We start from the raw sequence: 22,153 nt of genomic DNA, 5'->3' as shown, positions 1-22,153 counted from the left end.
TTTATAATTGTTTGTTAAACTGTACCTGCTTTACGTATTTGTCTGTGTTATATGTCCTGTTTTTATAAAGGAACCCAGATGAAGAATTCAGTGTTGTTAGCACAAGGTGGGCCACGCAGTCACTCATCTAGAGTCTGTGTGAAGGGGTGAACAGACGCATCCGTCCAGGACAGAGAGCTCTCGGTCAGCAGCCACAGGCCACACACAGAAAGGCGTCTCCCAGACGGTCCTATGAGAAGTGCCACAGGGCCCCCAAGAGGGGAGCAGCCAAAACCACAGGGCATCCGGGACCCCCAGGGACCCAGGGACCCAGGGAAGGGGTAAGACACCCAAGGCTCCTCACCAAATCCAGAAGACAAGGGAGTTAGCAGGCTGCTTCTTCTTTTTAAATGAATTAACTCATATTTATTAGTAACATTTATTTTGTATCAAGTGTGTTGTGGTGATTATTTTAGTTAATAGCATGTTATCTATCTACACCAGGGGACTAAAATTGACTTTCCAAAAAAAAAAAAAAAAAAGACAGAAGTGAAGAAATGGGAAACGAGGAGGCCTCTCCACAGTGCAGGGCAGAGGCAGGGAGCCTTCGACACAGTCCGCGTGTCAGAAACTGTCGGGGGTCTGGCGATCCTGCCTGGAGATCTTGCCCAGTTTTAAGAAAGGTGTATCGTTCTCTAATGTGGAGCGGGTTGGTGCACACGCGCGCGCGCACACACACACACACTGTTTTTAATCGGTTGGAACAAACAGTCATCTTTTCACACTGTAAAGCCTCAACTCCTGTATCTGCAGATATAATCTATGTAAGGCTCTGACTGTGCCTTACTGCAGGCCAGGCTCAGCACTCCTCCCCCATCTCACACTTTCTGTTCCAGAACCGCAGAGCAGACTGACCTGCTAAAACGGATTTCTTCGGGAAAGGGAGCTGTGACTAAAGAACATTTCTGATACCAGCAACAGATGTTCTGGGAACTAATTCAGGCACCAGTGTACACAGACACTGTAACTAAATTGCCTGTTAAACATACTGAGAAAGAATGTTTATCTCTCTCCCAAGTTGGGCTTTTGTGGGGTGGAGCCTGAGAAAAGAGCATGGCTTTATTTCAGCCTTTAACATGCTCTTAGTTTTCAGACGAGGTCTCTGGGTTGTAAGACATAAAATCTGAACCTCTCACGGAGCCTGGGCATGCCCACCCCGCCCCTCAACTCCCCATTTCCAGCTTAATAAAGCTAAAAGTCACCCAGAGGTTACTCATCATCACAACTTGGATGAAGTTCATGAGGGCTTCAACAACTATGGAGATTAAAAGGATAGAATTCTTCTGGAAATTCAGTAAAAAGCTAAGTGGATTTAGTGGGACCCACTTTCAGAAATTCTCTCCCCATTGCCAGCCGGATGTCCTGCTGAGCCAACACGAAAATACTATTTTTATACCAAGGTACCTCAGGTCGCCCAGTAGCATTGCTTCATTCAACAGTGTTTCACTACAGTGTGTATAAAATACTGTAGACAAGTAACTCTCGTTTCTATCAATTAGCCTGTATTGGCATCATTATATGCCATTATGCTGTAGTTGCAAGTGAGAAGTTACTGTACCTGTTTATCTCTAGTAACAAATCAACAAAACCAAATCATTTGATCTAAGAACATGGCCACCAAATTCTATCAAATTCTCCAGAGACTAGCCAATAATAAGAAATACTAAAGACTTCTGCTCTATTCGAACCAGAAGAGGGGAAAACTTCACATGGAAGACCCCTACTCTGAGTATTTCACATGCCATTTTCAATGCCATGGAAACCCAGTTCCTCTCCCATGGGAGTGGAGGGGCCCCCAATGCCTCATCTCTGCCAGTGGATGGATCTCTCCCTGTGTGGCCAGAGCACCCCACACACAGCCCCAGAACACCGCTATCCACTTCCTTTAGTCCTGACACAAGGCAGCAAGAGCGGCCCCTTAAAGACCCACAGGCTTTAATCATTCATTAGAAAACTCCTGTCATGGTAAAGAGTCGAAGCTCAAATATGTATTAAATTGCATTTATGTCTGTCGCAACTCAAACTTAGTTTTTTAATAACATTTTTGGTAAACGTAGTGCCTTCATCACTCGTTCTACTGACCACTAAGCATTTCTGCATTACTGTAATAAGCACATGTTTACAGTGCTTAGTGATTAGCTGACATTACCCACTTTATCACTTCCCTCCATATTTTATGATCCTCAAGAGGAGAGCTGACCTGCCCATAAAAACGGACACAGCAGTTCATTCAATGAGCATTTAATGACTATGAAAACGCGCCAACCCGTTTAACTGTAAAGAGTATTCCTTTCTTGAAATTAGGGTCAAGGTCTTAGTAAGAACAGAAGGAAGAAAATAGATTTCCCATTGTGAATAACTAGCTACACTTCTACAATAGACTTTTAAGCAAAGAACGTGGAGGTCAAATTAACTTAGACTGATAACCTTACACACCATCGTACCGTAATAATGCCACATATTCTGAAGCTGAGTTTCTTCTTTTTAATCTTCATTGGAAATGAGGCAGTAAGAACCCTTCACTTACCCTCTGTTTCCCTCAGCTGCTAACATGGTGTAGGGAAAATGGAAGGTGAAGTCCTGTACATGTGATGGAAAGTAAATAAATGACGAAAAAAAGAGTTCAGATGCACTTTCTGACTTTATCTTTGCCAACCACTGTTCTCAAAGTTAGTATCTACAATCTCTTAAGGAGTATTTCATTTAAATCCAGACCTTAAAAGTTGAGCTCCAAGAATTTTCCAAAGTTACTAATTTTGGTAATGACAAATCCCTTCAGTGAACTATTTTAGGGCATTAAGGCAATTACTAAAGCACTTATCTTTTCAAAATTAAATCCAAGTAAAGGCAAAATCAATGGTGATCATATTTTATATGGACCTAATGAGTAGTAAAAAAAGAAAATAAAACCAGAAAAATCTACATGCAAATGTTTAATTTTCTGAGGGGTGCAAAGAGAAGCTCTGATCTGGTCCTTGAACACACATAAAGGGCGTAGGGAAGCATGGGTTCCTGGAGAGTGATCAAAACAAGCTGGACCTGAGTATTCAAATGCACACACACCTTTCTGAAAGCGCCCTCTACCAGCCAGGCCAGGCGGTGCAATGCTCTGAGAAATGCTACCAACGGCCCTGCCTTGGGGCTTTGTCCTGGGAATGGTGCCATTTAAAACTCTTACTTGGGGGAGGAAGGTGACCTACGAGTAGAGAAACTCCTTGTCAAAATTTACTAAAGATAATCACTAGGAACTGAAGAGATCTAAAAGACACTGTGGGTGGATTTAGGTGCATTATGTGACCAACAACAGGGAAGCAAAGGTCAAAGTGCAACTCCAAAGCCATACAAAAGAGCCCTACTAATGACATTCTTCTCATTTAAGCTTCCAGTCACTAAGTATCTAGGTTCCTCTGGTTAATGAGAAAGAGACCCAAATAATGTCCTTATTTCTGGACAGTTAAATGTCCAGACTGTAAGATACAAGACAGAGTATAAGACACACGTGAGACACTCTAAGTATCATAAAAGATTCAAGGAACAGAAAAGAGCTTTATGACCTATGGTCTGTACAGTTCTGTTCAGAATACCACATCTATTGTGAGTCCTTTGAGAACTATTATTCCTTCTCTCTCTAAGCAGAAATTATCTGCTTTCTCTAACTCCTATACAGCACTTTTAGCCCATCTTGAGAATTTTTCACATTGTGATTTGCACTGTAAATAAAAGTATAAATTCCTGAGAGCCAAGGCCCTGCCTTTGTATTCTGCACTTCTGCCAGGATAACAGATTTCCAACAAATGGTCAGGAAAGGCAATATAGTACAGCAGTTAAGAATATGAGCTCTGCAGCCTGAGACTGCCCAAGTTCAAGTCCTGGTCCCACCACTAACTTGAGATGGAAGAAGAGTTTCTAATTTCTGCGTCTCCATTTTTTTCATATGTAAAACCACCACAGTAATAGTAAGCAGTAGAATTCTTATGAGGATTAAATGAGACGATTCCTGCCATGGGCTTAGAATGGTGCTTGGCATATAGTTAAGTGTTTAATGAATGTTCACTAGTAATCAGTAGTCGTCGTAACAGCACATTAGTGAATGAATTACTGAATAAATGGCTGATACGCAAGTAAAAACTATCATAAAAATTAGGGGGGGCCTCATGCTGGGTTTTGACAGGATATCTCTCAGATTTAAATCTTTTAAAAATACAGGACACTCAGTTAGAGTAAATTTTAGATAAACCAAAAGTACTCTTTTAGTATAAACATGTCCCAGTATTGTATGGTAGGAGGGAACTGGTAAAGCAGCATCTAGGAGAACAAGAACATTGGTTTGCTGTTTTAAGAAAAAGTCTCTTTGTCTTAAAAGTCACTCCGTTCTCTTTTAAAGAACCTCGTCCCTTCTTTACCTCTTCTAGGAAGCCCTCCTCATCATACATATGTGCCCTTTAACAACAACGATCAGTCGAAGTAAAAACAAGGATCTTTAACTAGAGGGCACCCTCCTGTATTTGCTGCTGACCACAGTGTACCCTGCTCACCAGCTGACAGAGCTACGCTTACTGGGGCCCAGTGGGTGCTGCCCAAGTCCTGATAAATCCGAACAATCTGCAGTTCTTCAAAGTCTTGAAGGCCCCCTCTCCTCCCAACTTGAACTACACAGAACAAACTTGTAGAAAGTTTAGCTTTAACAAATGTGCTTTGAATACTTAACAGTGGTTTCAAAAAGGCAGGGGCCAAATTTCCCACATTAGCAGGGGTTGAATGGGATTAAGTTAGTGCTGGTGGTTTAAACTCACTAAACGGTTCCTAGACTGGTTGGGGTTCTCTGAGGACATACCTGTTTCTACAGAACCAGAGCATATTAGAGTGTTACGGTGTCTCAGAAAGGCCTTCCCAAGCCTTACGGTATTGGTAAGGCTTCTGGTCAAAAAGACACCACATACTCTGTGTTCATTATAAACAAGTGTTCTTTTATAACTGACAATCAGATTTATGCTTTCCATTCTAATGGCCAGTCATCCAGAGCAACAAGCTTGCAGGTCGCCATCTTACCCCTCAGGACTGTTTTGAGGTTGAGCTTGGCTTGGCGGTGCAGGTCCTCCACGCAGGGGGGTCTTGTGCTGGGAAGGAACACGTTCTCCTGCTGGTGCCATGGAGCGGTGTAGTGGACTGTCCATCTGCTCTCCTCATCTAGGTTGGAAACCGCTGTAGAAAGAGACAGAATCAATTCAGCTGTCAGATTAAGTTGCACTACCTCCAAATGGATTACATCGAGGTGGATTCTCGGTGTCTAATGCCTTCCTAGGTAAGGGCCAGCAAGAGGGAAATAGTGCAAATTTTGAGTGAGCTTTAACCTTAGACTCCAGGGCTCCTTCCCACAATGCCTTTAGAGTCTGTCTCTACAGGAACTGGTGAAACTGTCCACCATGTTTTGGTAGAAGTGTTTACTCAGTTAATCGCTTCCTAGCATTTTAGGCCCTCTTTCTACATCAGTGTTAGGAAATGACTGACAAAACCTATAGAGACCTCAAACTCCTACTGAAGTCCACCAGGAAAGGTATCTGTTTTCTATTATAAAATGCCATTGCATCAGTAAATGTCAGATTGTCCAAACAGAAACAAATTTCCTACTGAGAGTTTGAGACCAAATATTTCCTCCCTAAAGCATTATTTTAAAACATCACTGTTATAAACTCAAAGCTAAAAAATTATGCATAAACATTCAAGATAATAATACATTTAAACAGCATATCAGTACAAATCAATTTGTGCTATAAAATTTTCTATTTCTTACTTTCATGAAATACTTTTATACTGAATTTTTTTCCAATTCCAATCTCATTTACTTTCCCAACAAAATCCAGTTCAACTGAGTTTTCCCAGCACAAAAAAATGATGAAATCATTAGGGGGGAGGGAATGATAGGTAATCACAAGAGAATGCGAAATCTCTCCAATCATTTTCCCTTATTCCCTGAAGGGCTTGAGACTTCCTTTCTATTTCACTTTCCCTGACAACACAACCTAAACTGGCGTACCACTGGAGCACCAAATGAATTCATCAACAATTATGCATCTGCCACAGTAAGCCAAGCATAGGACAGACTAGATAAATATAAGGAAAAGACCCCATGCGGAGTCATTTACAGGAGATGACAAGTATAACACCTGCAAAATCAGTAAGTACTAGAATAGGAAGTGAGGGGCGAGGCTTCCCTAACTCTGACCTACACTACAGAGGGCACACTGGGCAAACCCATTTCTACAAATAATGTGTCTCTGCTAGGTAACTAGACCTAGACCATAAAACAGATTCTCAAAATAAAATGGACAAGCATGCGTGAACTAGTGAACTATCTGAACACATTTAAAATCAACACAGTGGACCCCATAGCACAGCTACTAGAACTATTACAAAGATCAAGTGAACTAACATGTACAAAGTCTTAGCTCACAAAATGACTCACATAAAGCTCAGCTGTGGCAGGAGCAGTCAATTGACTCCAGAGGAGCCCTGACCTTAGAACCATCATGGAGGAGGAAGTGGGCCTTTCGCGGCACCCAGGGAACCTGACTCGCAAGTTAGCTCTCACCCCACAAGCCACCTTTTGTACAGCTAGTAAATTCTACGAGCCTTGCCCCCAAATAACTCATTTCATAAATGATCCTGCCTTCTCCACCAATTGCTAAAGGGAAAAATAAACACTGAGAACTAGATGTCAAGTTAAAAATTAAAATGTCCTGTGTGCTTTCTGCTTTGAATGTTTGACAAAGAAGTATGTAAATTAGGCACCTGGTATTTCATGTATCCTCCTGTTGAACAAATGTTTTGCATGGTGCATGTAGCTATCAATCTTCACACACAACATCCACAAAGATCTGACTTAGTCTCACTCACACAACTGCAATTCTTGCCCAGTGCGGAACACACCATATGTCCCCCAAAGAGGAGCCCTAAATAATTACAATGTTTTGTGCTGATGGCCACTTTTTTGAAAAACTGAATTACCATCCTTACTAGCTGAAAAATATTGAAAACTGAAACTCTTCCTATTTGCAATTACAAATCAAATCCAAGTAATGGTATTTGAATCTATGTAATCACAGCATTAGCGCGATTCTAAGCTACCAACTGACTCCTATGAAAGAGCAGTTGTCTCTTCCCTGGTGTAGCTCACTGTCTCTCGAGAGAAGATTCTAATCATTTCATCCACAGGCAGCCTTCTGAGTGAAAGAGCTGCAGAGAGCAATCCCAGGGTGCAGTTCTTTGTTGCTCTCTCCCAAGTGTCTCTTCCCAATGGCTCCTACCCATGCACATTTATCCAGTTTAAATCATTGTTCCCCAAACTAAACTAAAACTAACAAAACAATAACTATGTAAAAGTAAACCACGTATTTGTAAAAATTATACTTTTCCAGGGAATGAAGAAACACCTAGATAAAAGAAATTTAAACCAATGATAAGTACACAATGAAGCCACCACCACAAAAGCTGTGTACTTTACAATGACGGATCAGTCCAGACAGAATATGTCCTCCAGCCATAAAATACAAAACAGAGAGTGCCAGGGCGGTTTAGAGGATCATCTCCATTGAAAATATGTGACACAGTGCACAGACGTTCCCCGCACAGTAAGTCAAAGAATCAAAACACCATACATCAGGGTGGACGTAAAGTAAATACAAGGCTCCCCCTCCCATTTCTTCAAAGGGCTTTTTTTGAGAAGCACAAAAGGAGTAAATTCACCTGAAATCTGAACCATAAATAAACAAGACATGCTGAGATCACATAATTCTGCCCTCAAGTTACAAAAGTCGGACGTATTTGAACAACCTGGTGGAGAATGGAGTTTAACTTGTGTTAATTATGCTGTTTCACACTCTCATCCTGGCACTCAAAAGGATGAACTAGCACATAAACACACACACACAGTGGGGAGAAAAGAAACTACTTACTTTTCTTCTTAAAAAGTTTAATTAAAGACTTGAGCTTTGCATTAATGAAGACCACCATTTCCAGGATGCCTACACAGGGTTTAGAAATTTAAATCACATTCAAAGCTCAGTCCAGCAGGCAGGTGGCAAGCTGCATCCTTCTGCTCCAGATTCTAACTTCTTCTCTGTTCTCCAATCATTAGACATCTGCCCAGGCTGATGTAACTTGGAGGTTGAGCTTATTGTCAGGCAGTTACAAACCATTAACAGTCCTTGAACCTGAAAATCTCCCACTGAAACCTAATCTTTAAGGCCCAGAGCCGCCGGTGACAACGTGTGCAGAAAGAGAAAGCCAATCGCTGTTCTTATTTGCATGATAGCCACCTCAGTCTTTCTGCCTCGGGCTCATTTGTTCAGTTTTCTCTCCAACAGATCAGAAGTGTCTCCGCTCTGCAGTCCACAAACTACAGCAGGTTTCCTCTGTGGAGGTCAAGGTGAAGCAAATGTGCTCCCCATTTTCAGTAGGTCACGATGAACGTCCAGATCTTTTTCCTGGAGCCGACAAGTCTTAGAGCAAGTCTGTGTTGATTCTTCAACTCTCCAGTTAATTCAGGCATTGGAACTGATTTAGGGGGAAAAGGAGCCCAACTTTTGTTTCCCTGACCACGCCCCCAGGCTCTGCCTCCCGCACCAAAGGAGCATTTACAAGCAGTAAAACTTTACAATAGAATCTCCACAGAGCTGTAAGTGATGACTTGGTTGCATTTTCGTGCAAATGAGTACACCCAGACTTCTCACCCAGTTTTTTTCTTTAGCCGGTGATTGAGAATCAGCATTGTAATTGCTCCAAAGTTTGATCTTATTTGCACCTAGCTGTTGCAACTCTCTCCCCCAAGCAGAACCCCCCAACTTACCCACTCCAAAGGAGAAATTAGATAAAGCATCCTAATCATTTAAATTGGTATTTTAAATTTAATTATCATCTAAGCACCTGGCTAAATAAATCACACACACACACACACACACACCCTCCCTCCCTGATGAGGATGAAGAGGAGTAATTTCAAACATTATTTGGGTTCCTCTTTAATGTGAGTATAATACTGTACTGGTTCTTTTGTCCATTAGTAGTTACCCTCAGAGAACTGAGGGAACACAAACAGACAGAAGAATCAGAAATGGGTATAAGCAGGCACTAGAAAAATATATTCTTGGGTAAAGGAACAGGAACAAAAAGGAAAAAGGATACAGATCAGGAAATGTTACAAAAACAAAGGAAAATAATGCTCCTCACTTCTTCCCCCAATTCTACTTTACAGCAAAACAGTTTCTGAAACACGTTAGACAACCTCTTATTTCATAGCTTTGGGCCAGACTTATAACTGAATGGAAAAATGTAATAATCCACTAACTCAAAACGTTTCGTTTATAACAAAAGCTCTTAGTCAAAGAATAAAATTTATATAAGGGGCTCCCTCTAGGGAAAGTTTTGGAATGATTCCTCCTCTCCCCTTAATCTTAAATTTTGAATAACAAAAGCAAAGCAAACAAAAAACCCCCACATATTATCATATTACCATACATATTATTACAGATTTCCAATTTGTATTCTTTCATTCTATACGTAGCTTTACTTAAAAGTAATCAGATGGTCAGATGGCAAATAAGAAACCGAGACTACGAGTTAAATTATATAGCTGCTTAAATTAGTGAGCAAAGTTCCCCTTAGGAAAACAAATTTATAAGCAACAGTGACCTCACTCTGCTTCCAGAGCTGCCCCCAACCCTCACCGCGCTGGAGGCAGCAGCGTGTTCTGGACAGAAGCACTCCTGCTCACATCCACAGGCTTCATGTCCCCACCAGGCACACTTGCAACTGAAAACGGCATGTAGCTTGTTTTTTTTATTATATATTTTTTCCATCACCATTTAGTCCCCTTATACCCTCTCCCCGTCCAGCAATTCCCATGCTATTGTCCATGTCCATGAGTCCTTTTTCCTTTTTCCTCAACCCCTGTACCTCCATAACTGCCTCCCCACAGTTAGCAGTAGTTTTTCACGTGGGTAACAATGGCATCTGAACACTGACTCAGTCATGAAAAAGGTAAATGCTGAGCACGTACTAAGTGCCACTCATCTGGGACACATCAGAGAGGTAGGTCCCTGTCCTCATGTAGCTTACATTATTTGACCAAAGACTACATTACGTGGTATATTGGTAAGTGCAATGGACAAAAGAAAAAAGTTGAACAGGATGAAAGGAGTTCTGGGGACGAGCAGGTGGCCAGGCTGCAGTGTTAAATAGGCGCCAGGTAGACCTCCCTGAAAAGGCGAGGTTTGGGTAAAAAGTTTAAGGAGCGATGGAAGCAGAACACAGATCTATTCACTGGGTAGTGAGGCTTTTCTGGTCCACCAGGACTAGTGGGAGAAGCGTTCTTAGAAGATGAACAGCAGTCGTAGGCACGCACGGAGCACTCTCCCTTCCCACTCCACACTAAGCTTGACATTCAGGGGCCACAGTTCTATAAAGATAACACGGCTATGTGGCTAAGCACCGGTCGGCAGTGAGCCTAGGGGTCACAAGCAGGCTTCCGTCCCTGCATCCCAGGCTCTTCGTCCTCCGGGCATTATTCCAGCTCCCTCAGTCCAGATCTTCAGGCAGCAACCAAATACATTAGGATTTGGGTTGTGTTACATACTAGGCTGTGTTTTCAAAGAGCTTATTAATCATAAAAATTTCCCCAATAATTTTATCATCTCTTCCTGTCTTGCATACAAGCACGAGAACAGGGAAGTGCTTTTATCTTATAATTTGCATTGCCTTGATGTCCTGGTTTAGTGAAGAGCCACATTTTTATGGAAATGCCTAGTAATTTTTAATTGCTCAATTTATACTTTCGGCAGAAAACATTTACATCCACGGTGCTTCCTATTCCAATGCTAGCCTTGGAACAGCAGGCACAGTTAAGTTCTAATGTCACACGCGTGGAGACACGACGGCTCAGCACGGGAGTGCACGGCCGGCCCCGGAGCCGCCTGCCCGCGTGCCCTCTCCATTCCTTGGCTTTCTCATCTGTAAAATGGAGGTAAATGACAGTGTTTATACTAGAAGGTTATTAGGCAAACTGAAGTTATCATTGCTAAAGTCAACAGAACTGCACCTGGTATGTGGTAGGCACATACAAGTATTTATGAGATGAATGAAGTCTTAAGAGACAGCTAAGTGGCCCTCGGCTTCATAAAGGGTCAGCTGTGCTTTACCAGACAGAAGGCCATCAAACAGACCTCAGCTGTCCTTCGACTTGTCTCCCAGTCACACTGCCAGCTCCACCAAGGGCAGCTCCAAACCTGCCACTTCGCCGTTCATGCTCAGATGTTTCAACAGCGTTGTTTCAACAGCCTAAAATTCTCTCTCTAATGATTATCAAAAAACAAAACAAAAAAACCCTCAGTGGTCACCAGTAAACTAACTAGTACCGGTGGTCTCTTCCCTCTCCTCCTCTTCTATCTTTTCATTCGCACACTGTGGATGACCCAGGGCTCGGGCTCTTCCTTCTCTCCCCCGAAACACACGCCAGTGGCCCTGGAACGGCGTGGTTTAAGCCCCACAGGGCTGCGTATTTACGCAGGTTTTTTATGATAAGTACTGTTTAAATGTATTTTCTCTTCCCTTTCCTTTTCTTACTAATGTTTTCTTTTCTCTAGGTTACTTTGTTGGAAGAATACAGCATATACTATATAGAACATAAAAATCTGTGTTTATCAACTGTTTGTGTTACTGGTAAGGCTTCTGGTCAACAGGCTCTTGGTAGGTAGTTAACTTTTGGGGGGGTCAAAAGTGGATTTTTGACTGCCCAGGGCTCAGTACCCCTATGCCCAGGTCAACTGTAGTTCCTTTCCTACATTTCATTGCTCCTTCTCTGGATTCTGACAAACTATTAACAACTTAAAAGAGTCGGTCCTTAAAACTGTGTCCTATGCTATTTACTTATTACCCCTTGAAACCTCAATGCCTTTGCTGCTGTAAGTCAGGAGTCTGCAAATCACAGCCCTTGGGCCCAACCCAGCTGGTCTACCCGTAAATGCTGAGGTCACAGATTAAAGGAGAAGAACATTTCATTACTCAGATGTTGTGTGAAATCCAGGCTTCAGTGTCCAACAGTGCAGTTGTAATGCGGGGCTGTGCACCCGCTTGTTTGTCTAAGGTCTAGGGCAGCTCTCGGAATGCAACAGAGAGCTGAGACGGTCTGGCCTTTAAAGCGAGAAACAGTGACTATCTGGACAGGCAATTTTTCTAACAGTGTGCCACAAGAATTTTTAAAACATGCAATACCTGACTATTTAGTCGGGGCACTGATCTCTTTTCCCTGAGACTATCAATTGAAAAACGACAACAGCTAACACAACAATAGCCGCCTGGTGTAAATGAATTCAAAATTATACCTGTTTTTTGTCAGATAGGCAAAAGCTGTATTTTTGGTGTGCGGCAACATGTTAGCAATTAGTGCATGTGTGCCATGAGATAAACAAGGCCGAAAATTGCTGATCGGGGCCTTTACAGGAAAAGACTGCTGCTCCGTGAATGACACTTCTGCCGTTCGACTCCCCTGCTCAACCCTCCCTTTCCCCTACTGCCTTTCATGGTCTGTCGCTCCGTTCCACATTGCCAGGCTCTACTCATATTCACATGATCTCAAACTGTATGTCCAGTTTAAACCCATCCGCCTCCCCTCAAACCCTACCTGCTTATCAAGAACGTCCTCATTTCTATTAAGGGTGATAGTCAATTTCTCAGTGAACCAGACAGGTACGTTTACTCTCCAGTTCAAAACTGGAAAACTGGGATCTCCAGCTAAGATGAGAACTGGGTGTCCTGCCCTCCCTTTCATGAGCGCCAAGTATTGAAAAGATATCTTTAGTTAGCACATGCAGGGTAGTATATCTTACACAAAAGCCCTTTTAAAACACACAGGTACCATAATAAAAATATTTAAAGTAAGTCATATTTCTCTAAATATTACAAAGAAAAATATGCTCTGGTCCAGGATTTTGAAATTCTATTACCACTACTACTGTATAAATATTGGCATCTTTATTCAAAAAGTTCCAACATTTTGACTTAATCTTTCCCTAAATCTTATTTCTAACCAAATTCTATTTTTTTCTTCTAGGAATCAGCTGGTTATTTCTACAGTTATCTGATAACTTGCCAGGAGTAAGTATATAATATACCAGGAAAGAGGCATAGGAATATTTTGCAAAGTCATACATATTAAAAAAAGTTGGACTGAACTATGCATTTATGTTCAACCATTCAGCAACTTTACATTGAGCATTTATTAGCTGGCTTGTGTTAGGCATCTGGGTTAAAAGTAAATCCAACCCAATCTCTGACCTTGGGAAGGTTCCACAGTCCAGTGGGGATGACACACCCCAACGGACAAATACAATAAAATAATGAACAAGCATAGGAAGAGAGATAAGACCAGGCTCTGAAAGGGGAGGATGACAAAGGCCACGCACCTCATTTAGAAAGCAAACAGCTGTTAGAGAGCAGAAGAGAAGAGGGGGCTCAGGTAAAGCGTGGTTGCAGGACACACAGAAGTGGAAGCCTGCAGAATCTCCTGGGGAAGCTCACAGGGAGTGGGTGGTGTGGGGAAAGGGTGGCGCTGGAGGTAGAGAGAGAAGCAGGGGCCAGACCCTGGAGGCCCGCTTGATGAGGGGGTGGATTTTAGTTGGTGAGCTAGGGAGTCACCAAAGGAGGTTAAGAAGGAAAGCTGTAGGGCCAGTGTGGTATTTAAAAACAAAAATCAAAAAACAGTGCTGGCTTGCTATGCATGTGCATTTGAATGGCTTGACTAGGGCTAGGGAGAGAAACTGGGGAATGGGCCCAGCAATCCATACTACCAGTGAGGAGGTCAAAACCAATTCTCATTTAGGGTTATTTTTTACAACTCCTTTGGTCTTATCAGCCTGCATTGAACAGTCTGCAGTTCAGGAGTCATTATATACCTAAAGTATTACCGTCTAAAAAGTAAAACCCCACCAACTTATAAATGACTGTTACCATTCAGGGTTCATCTATTATATAAACTTAAAATATATTCGGTGTTGTTATTATTAGAAACAAAAGATTAATGTTTAGACCTAAAACCTTTGTAAGAGCAAAGCTGTCTAGGGCTGCCAGGACTCCTGGATGAGGGTTCCATCCTCCTGTGACCTTCCCCATGATCCTGGTCTTCCTAGGTGCATTAAATGCAGCTAGGGTATTAAAATTTTTTATTTTGAGTCCCAAAATCTTCACAAACTTTGCTAAACAGTGTTTACTAAAAAGGAACATTTCCAAATACTGTACACAGATTTATAAGCAGAAAGAAAGCATATAATATATATAGACATTTGACCTACACAAAATCAAACCCTTGCTCAACTGAAAATGGAATATATAATCAATAAAGGTGATGTGGTCTTCTAAGTTGGAAGAGGAGGAAAGGAAAATAACAATCAGACATAATGGAGTTCTTTTCTGGTCCCTATGATAATTTTAAGCACTTTTCAAAGGACTTTTAATCCAAACTTATCTATAAATAGTATTTAACATCTGAAATAGAAGGTTGTATGTGGCTAAGTTAATTTACGTATACTCATTTTTATGCATGGTTAAAATATTTGAAATATAATTTTTAATTCCACAATTACCCATTGTTTCTTGTGCTTTTCAGGCTCACTGGGGCTTTGGGAAACAACATAGCACAAAGTATCCAATACAAGCCCCTGGCCATATGAAAGACACACACTTAGCAGTAAGTAGAAATGTCTAAAAATTAACTAGCAATTTAATCTACTTAATAAAAACTTGTAATAATGCTTCAGTAATAGATAAACTTATAATTTAGGCTTATCCTCTGCTTATTAAGGACCAAAATCTTTCTATAACTAACTTTCAGAGGAAAAGTTTATGTTTCATATTTTTTAAACATTTTCACATTGAGAGCAATGATATATAGTCTATAATAGCTATCAAAATAACAACCATTATTGAAGCTACAAAGCAAATCAATAATATAAGCAGATGAATTAATATAATCCATAAGTGTGTAAATAAGAGAGTAAATTTTTACAACAGGGATGCCAGATAAAATACAGGATGCCAAAATAAAGCTGAACTTCAGATAAAATTTCATGATTAAGAAAATTTTTAAAAATCTATAGTCGCCCTGGCCAGTGGTTGAGGGCCGGCCTGCGAATCAAAGGGTTGCCAGTTGGATTCCTGGTCTAGGCACATGCTCAGGGTTGCAGACCAGGTCCCCAGTAGGGGGTGTGTGAGAAGGAACCACACATTGATGTTTCCCTCCCTTCCCACCTCTAGAAATAAATAAATAAAATCTTTTTTTAATTAAAAAAAAAACTACAGTAAAATTAATTTGTTAATACAATTGTAATTTACGGTATTAAAAAACAGCCTTAACAATTTGATATAACATATGAAAAATATATACTTCATATTACTCAAGGCAAATGGAATTGACTATAGGTTATTGCTGTTTGGCATTTAATTGATTAGAAACAAACCAAAAGATGAGTTGGTCACTTATGACTAAAGAATCAATCTCATTTTTCACATCAGACATTTTTCTAGCAAATTACTACAATTCATCTCTCAGCTAAAATCCTAAGCATTTAAAACTTCTTCTTCTCTTTGATTTACTTCCTAGTTAGCTGGAAAGGAATGAATATAAAAGGAATGAACATTAGAGCGACAGCTAAGTGGAAGGACCAGCCTGCCCTTCCCTAACCCAACAGACAAAACCAGGACAATCAGTATAATGAGCCCCTGATATGATGGAATACCAAGTATAAATATCACCTACGGTAAATTCAAGTTAAATGTTCTTGAGACGTTAAAATTTTCTAGTTTATGGAGAATTCAAGAGGTAGAGAGGGAAAAAACAAAAACAACCAGTCAAACTAAAAGTGAAACATTTTGCTGGTCTGCCCTCTGCAATAAGTCTAATAATAATAATAATAATAATAATAGAAATGTGCCAAATTAAAAGAGATTTACAGATGCACAATTGTGGATAGGATCCTCGTTGTGAATAAACCAGATAGAAAGAAAAGCCTTTTGTAGACAAGTGGAAAAATCTGAATGCATAGGTGTCACCTCACTCTTTTTACAACTGCATCATGAAGTTCGAAATCACACACAGGGTTTTAATGAATGAAAACATGTCTGTCAACACATGCTCAAGAAGAATTACTTGCACTGTCCCATGAATCATGTTATTTCACAAAAGTTCATTGAAAATCACCAGTAGTTCTAGAAGTTCATCGGTATAATGGTCTTTCTTTTTCTTCTGAATTAATATTTAATGATGAATCATATGGCCTATTGAAAACAAGTGATATGGAAGTCGCTCTCTTCAACATCTAGTGGGGGAGTGGGGGTAGAAAGGGAAGCCTTAAGAGATGATCATGCGCATCAATTCTTCAGAAGAAACTCGATCTGACACCCACTCTGCCAGTTAATTCTGATGCTAGGAAACACCCGTAACTCTGCATGTGTTGACGCTAAAGGCTTCTGCTGTGGATCCTAGTTAATAATTTATTCGAAAACCATTGCTACCATCTGCTCTGGTCAATTTCAAAACGTCTGCTATCGCCATAGTGGGTCAAGTCACAATATTCGTGTGACCCGTGTTGGACGAATGAAAGGTGAGGCAGTCAGAAAACATGCTGTGAAAAAGAGAAACCCCAGCCAAAAGTGCAAACACAATGGAGGCCTGCTGACGCAGCGTTCCACCCTGCCTCCAGGTTTGGAGGGATGCACTGTCCCAAATGCAGGGACACCCCAGAAGACTCTCCAGAGATAATGGACACGAGGTGGGCCAGACAGGGGAGAGCTCTGTGAAAGTGTGCCCCAAGGTTGGACATAATGGTGCGTAGGGATACAGTAAGGACAAGTTGGAAAGGGGAGATTTCACAGGTTCCTAAAAGTTAGAGCTGAAAAAGAGTAGTAAGGAGTGCCAAATCCACTCCTTTTATTTTACAAAATAAAGTGACATGCAAATAGATCACAGAGTTCCCCAACATCTGAGCTAATTTATTCTGTGCTGAAGTTTTTAATACACAATGCTACCTCTGCCTTCACTGTGAAAGGGTTGGTGGGGTGAGGGTTCCAACTGCCCACACTCATTCCTGCCTCCAAGCCTTTGCACTTGATCCCTGACAGCCACTTGGCACGCCTCTACTCGTTTTTCAAGTGGTAAGTCAAACGTTAAACTTCCTTTAGCAGCATTCCTTGACAGAGATGCAGTAACCCCCCCTTTTTTTTAATTCCCGAAAGTACATGTCATTTTTACTGCAAGGACAACTTCCTCAAAAGTGAACTATATCAGCTTTGCAGAAAGAGAATGAATTTCATTAACTGTCAGCCTCTTACACTTGAACTTGTTACTCTTCATAGTATGTTGTAGAGCCCTACTCCATCTACCTAAGTAGTACTGATTCATCTACTCCATTCCATTTAGCCTTTATTAGGTATATAAAAGCTCACTTCAGGAGAGAAATAAGGTATATGAGTAGAGCTACATATCAATTAGTTCAGTTGTAAAGTTAACCCACTTTACCTTTCCCAATTCAATTGGTATTCAAAACACATTTTCTGAATGCATGTTAAGAATCTAGCACATCGTGCAGAAGAGAATAACGTTCAATCACTTGAAAAATATATTTTCTGTGCCATTTAAATTTAACACAATCATATCCTTTTACAATAAAAATAATTTAAAGGGAAATGAAACTTAAAATTTGAAAAAAAAATTAATGCAACCTGTCTTCTAAAATCTTCAGGGAAGAAGAAAAAAAAATCTCACTGTAAAATGAAAAGCCAAAGTATAATGTGATGATCTTAGAAATCTAATTTAAGAGTCTTGTGATTAGCTAAAGTGCTTTATATTCTGGGCTCTCTTGTACTTTTTAAATTGGACAATATTAAAAACCTGCTTGATTGATTGTGTTACAAAACCTACATGGAATCCATACTTGAGGAGAATTTTTTACTTAGGGAAAAAAAAAGGAGAGCAAAGGATACTTCCTAATCTAGATGACCAGGGGAAAACTGAGAAAATAAAGTAGAAGGGCGCCACCTACAGGAAGCTGCCGCTGGACGCTCAAAGAAACACTGGCTTGGTAGAATGATTCCTGCTGAGGTCTTCAGACAGAAGGGCATGGAAGAAAGGGCTCTGGTTTAACACACTGCCATTCATGGTCTTGCCTCAAAAGAATGTCCTCATCTTGCTCCACCAAAGAAAGGCTCTATAACCTCTGTGCCCTCTTTGAGCCACAATTTACATAAAGTTGCTCTCATACCTTCAGAAAAATGTATAAATATTCATACACTACCTAGTATCTGCAACCAAGCTCAGATTAAGGAAGTACCCCCTAAATTATAAAAATATTTTGAACCAATAAGAAGGCAGCTACATGTATCTGAATACGCTAAAAAAGAGAGAGAGAGGTTCCCATCAACTTACAACCAAAAGGTAAAATCTTTCAATAAAGGAATCCAAAGGAAAGTGTTTTTCATTTGGACAGAAGATGATTCTGAAACTACTCTGTCCATAAATATGAAAAATACTTTAAGTGACAGAAGGGAAATCAGATGTATTATCACCTAAGTTCTCTCCAAATAATAATCCATGAGTATAAGGATTTGAAGAAAAGGATCATTTGAGCTAATTATTTTGTAAGCTACAGAACAAGCTCATGAACTGTTTAGCTGCTTCTTTTCTCTTTCCTGTGATGTCTTATATTGTTTCACATATGGCTAACACAAACGCTAGTTAATAAGCTGGTGTGAGCCCTTGCTTTTGTCAAGAGGCCAGCTGGTTCTCATGCAAAATGATAATGAGAGAAATTAAGACAGACTGCTTTGGTTTGCTGATGCACTGACAGCAACACTCCTAGTTAAATGTCTCCAAATGTATTTGGTTTTCTAGGAATGGTAAAGATTGATGTAGGCAAGGATCATATTTATTTGATTAGTGCTATTTTTTTTATTGCACATTGCCTTAAATGGCTGAATAAACAGCAGCCACGTTCTCCAGAGGACCCTAGCAGAGAACCCTACCTCCTCATCAGGAGGAGGGCTGCACAGGCTTTGTCATCCTGCTGGAGGTGCCACAGCAGGAGCCTGGGAAGGTCAGCCTGGCCCAAAACGATGTTCAGAATTAGTCCAGAGAGGACGCAACTTCCTTTAAACTCAGGCCATTGGAGACTTCTGAAATTAATAAAACCTTCCTGTAAACTCAGTCTCATATTCTTTCACCAATTTTTCTTCTTCAATTCAGAAAGATAAGGGGATTTTTAACTAGTAAACAAGTAACAAGAACAAGCAACAAGAACAAAAACATCAATTACTGTATGGAGACATACTGTGCACTATCGCTCAATTCCAGAAACCCAGTATTTCTAGAGCAAGGATGTCACAGTGTGGACTTCTGAACTGACAGGGCAGAAGTGGTACTAAGGGCAACACAACCAGGGCACAGCTGGCAGGGAAGGCAGGCATGGTAATCGCAGAGCCCATAATTAGGCTCACAGATTCGGAGAAAAATCAAACGGTAATCAAAACAACAATGCCAATCCTAGGTAATGGCTGGCCACTGAGTAAAGCTGATATGCTTAGCTCCTCCCCATCTGCATCATGGGGGTTTGAAGCAGAACAAAGAAATAATAATGGAATTCTTCACATCTTAGCGAAAAATAAAATAAAATTGAGATCAGCCGTACTCTTCACATACCTGACAATATTTTTAACATTCAGCCAAAAAACATGAAGCTTGGAATTGTAAAGACAGGTGTGGATATTTCATTATTTGTTAAATTTTGGTTTTCACTAAAGGAAAAAGGAAAAAGGAAAAAGGGGGAAGGGGGAAGAATTCAGTAGAGGAATTTTACTGACAGTGAAGACATAGGCAATCAATGCTTTCCTGACACAGAATAAAAAGAAAAGTAAAATATTTGAGGACAAAAAGAAAACCAAGAGGTTCCTACAGAATCAAATAATTTTTTCAAAACTCTCAAATTTTACAAGACTTAAGATAGTCAGCTAGATCCATTTTTAGCTCCTTATCTGAAACACTGATCTCTTCCTGAGTGGCACTCCATATACTCTTTACAGATAAAACAAGTTCACACGAAGCTGCTGCAATCAATGTTCATTAGCAAACTGAAGTATACATTGAGGCTATTAAGAGCAGTCCTAAAAGATTTACATTTTTCCATACTTCTTATGTTCATGCACAATCAGCTTTAATCTGACTAGAACTTAATTATTACAACTGTTTTCTAAAGAGAAATACTCACCAACTGCATCCCACCAGAGAGAGGAATCAGCCACAGAGTCCAGACAATATATTACATTCATTTCAGAATAACTCCAAGAGCATCAATGGAGAGCTCATTTCAGCCCATGCTGAAGGAGGGGAAAACTCCCTTCCTCATTCAGTAACCTCACTCTTCCTCTTGTCAATACTCATGACTGCCCATCAACAGCAAAGACTAACTCTATATTCTGAACTTTCTAGCTTCACTTAAATTGTGTTTAACACCAACACCCTCTTTCCCCCAAACAGCCTCTTCTCTCTGCAGCTGCTGAATGCCACAAACAGCTTCTTGTATAATTTGACTTAAAATGCACCCCCAACTAGACATGTTGAATGGCAATGTGAATGCTTCATTCAGAGAGAAGTAAAATGTGTAGCATGTCCTAAAACTACCACAGTGGCAAAGAGCATCATTTGGAAGCCCTAGGGTGGAGAAGTGCTTTCTGCAGTGGCCTGTAAATTCTTCTCAGGTCCATGCGAATGGCGACAGGCCGGTCTCAGAAGATTCCCACTGTGATCAAAGCAGGGTCAGCTAACTCCCCTCGGCCTACCCTGTCTACAGGGCATGCCCCTAAAGGCACCTCCACTCTCCACAAGAAATTTATTTTCTTCCTGCTTTCCCAATACAATGTATGCATCCACAATCTATTAGTGTTCTACCATCGACTATCCACTCTTAGGTTAATTTAAATGTCTTTTTGGAATTGTTTGGCTTCATGCTTTGTGTCTTTTACACATGACTAGCCCCCCCTCGATATTTTTGTAAGTACCTGAAGGACCAGAGTCAAATCCCTGCATTGACTTTGCACAGTGCCAACCTTGGGGCCACAGATACAGCGGGGACATCGTGTAACAGTGACAGGCACTTTCAGAGAAAAGTGATTAGCACCCACCTTTATGAAATGGATGAGGGAGGGAAAGACCAGAGAATTTAAAAGCATTTATCTTATGATGACACAATTGTCTAATCTCAACGAAAATTTTCCTTAGGACACACAAATACTAAACAAAAATTTCCACACAGATAATGGCTATTTCAATCTCACGAATGCAAGTCATTTTTTGAAAAGCTTCCCTGTATGTTGAAATTGAGTTTATTTTCTTGAATATAAGTGTATTGCCAATCAAATGATTACGGGAGCTGGTGGACAACGGGGGAAGTACCAGCTGGAGGAAAAAACCTTTGGTTATTACATTAAGGGGGGGGACAGGAGAAGCTGCAGACCGCTCCCCACCTGCTCCCTTCCCAGCACTGCCCCGTCTTCAGGCCTCCTGGCCCCTCCTACTTCTCTCATTGAAACCTGCACTTTTCCTCCGCAGGCTACCACTTGTGTTTGTGTAGCTATTTGTTTAGTGTTTATCTCCCACTAGAAACACAATGTGGACCACAGCACTGAGGCCTTGGCTCACTGGATCCACAGGGTCTAGGGGCTAAGCACCAGATCGGATACTCAGTAAGCATGCAATTAATATTATTAAAAGGATGAGTTACAGGAAGAAAAGAAACAGTTTAAACAAAATGAGCGCTACAGAAATTAGCTTTGTTCAATGGTATTAAAAACTAAGTCATGTTAAAGCATTACAGTACTGGCAGAGAGCTTTTAACCACAGAAAAAAGTTCATTCAAAAAAATCACTTCCAGCCTTGACTTGCTGGTGAAAGACACTACTCACCAAGTACTACTCTAGGCACTGAAGATGCTGAGTCGAAGACAACCTTCTCTTGGAAACCCTTCCCTGACCTTTTCATCTTCCATGCCCTCTCCAGCTGAGTGTGCTATCCACTCCTTGTGGCT

The 22,153-nt window shown here is 40.8% G+C and overlaps 1 protein-coding gene across 4 annotated transcripts in view; it reads right to left on the bottom strand.

The window, feature by feature from the left end:
* NHSL1 (NHS like 1) overlaps positions 1–22,153 on the bottom strand; it is a 123,419-nt gene that overhangs the window by 51,563 nt on the left and 49,703 nt on the right. For 3 of the 4 annotated variants that reach the window (XM_053664853.1, XM_053664854.1, XM_053664855.1), the window contains one exon: positions 5,089–5,241. In XM_053664853.1, the coding sequence (XP_053520828.1) occupies positions 5,089–5,241 (153 nt within the window). Of the gene's footprint in view, positions 1–5,088; positions 5,242–7,991; positions 8,499–22,153 lie in introns of those variants that run through there. The other variant, XM_037148807.2, reaches the window with a different exon arrangement.

The sequence above is a fragment of the Artibeus jamaicensis genome, unplaced genomic scaffold (assembly GCF_021234435.1).
Source record: "Artibeus jamaicensis isolate MK-2021 breed Jamaican fruit bat unplaced genomic scaffold, CSHL_Jam_final contig_387, whole genome shotgun sequence".
NCBI lineage: Eukaryota > Metazoa > Chordata > Mammalia > Chiroptera > Phyllostomidae > Artibeus > Artibeus jamaicensis.
This window is presented reverse-complemented; position numbering and strand designations above follow the sequence as displayed.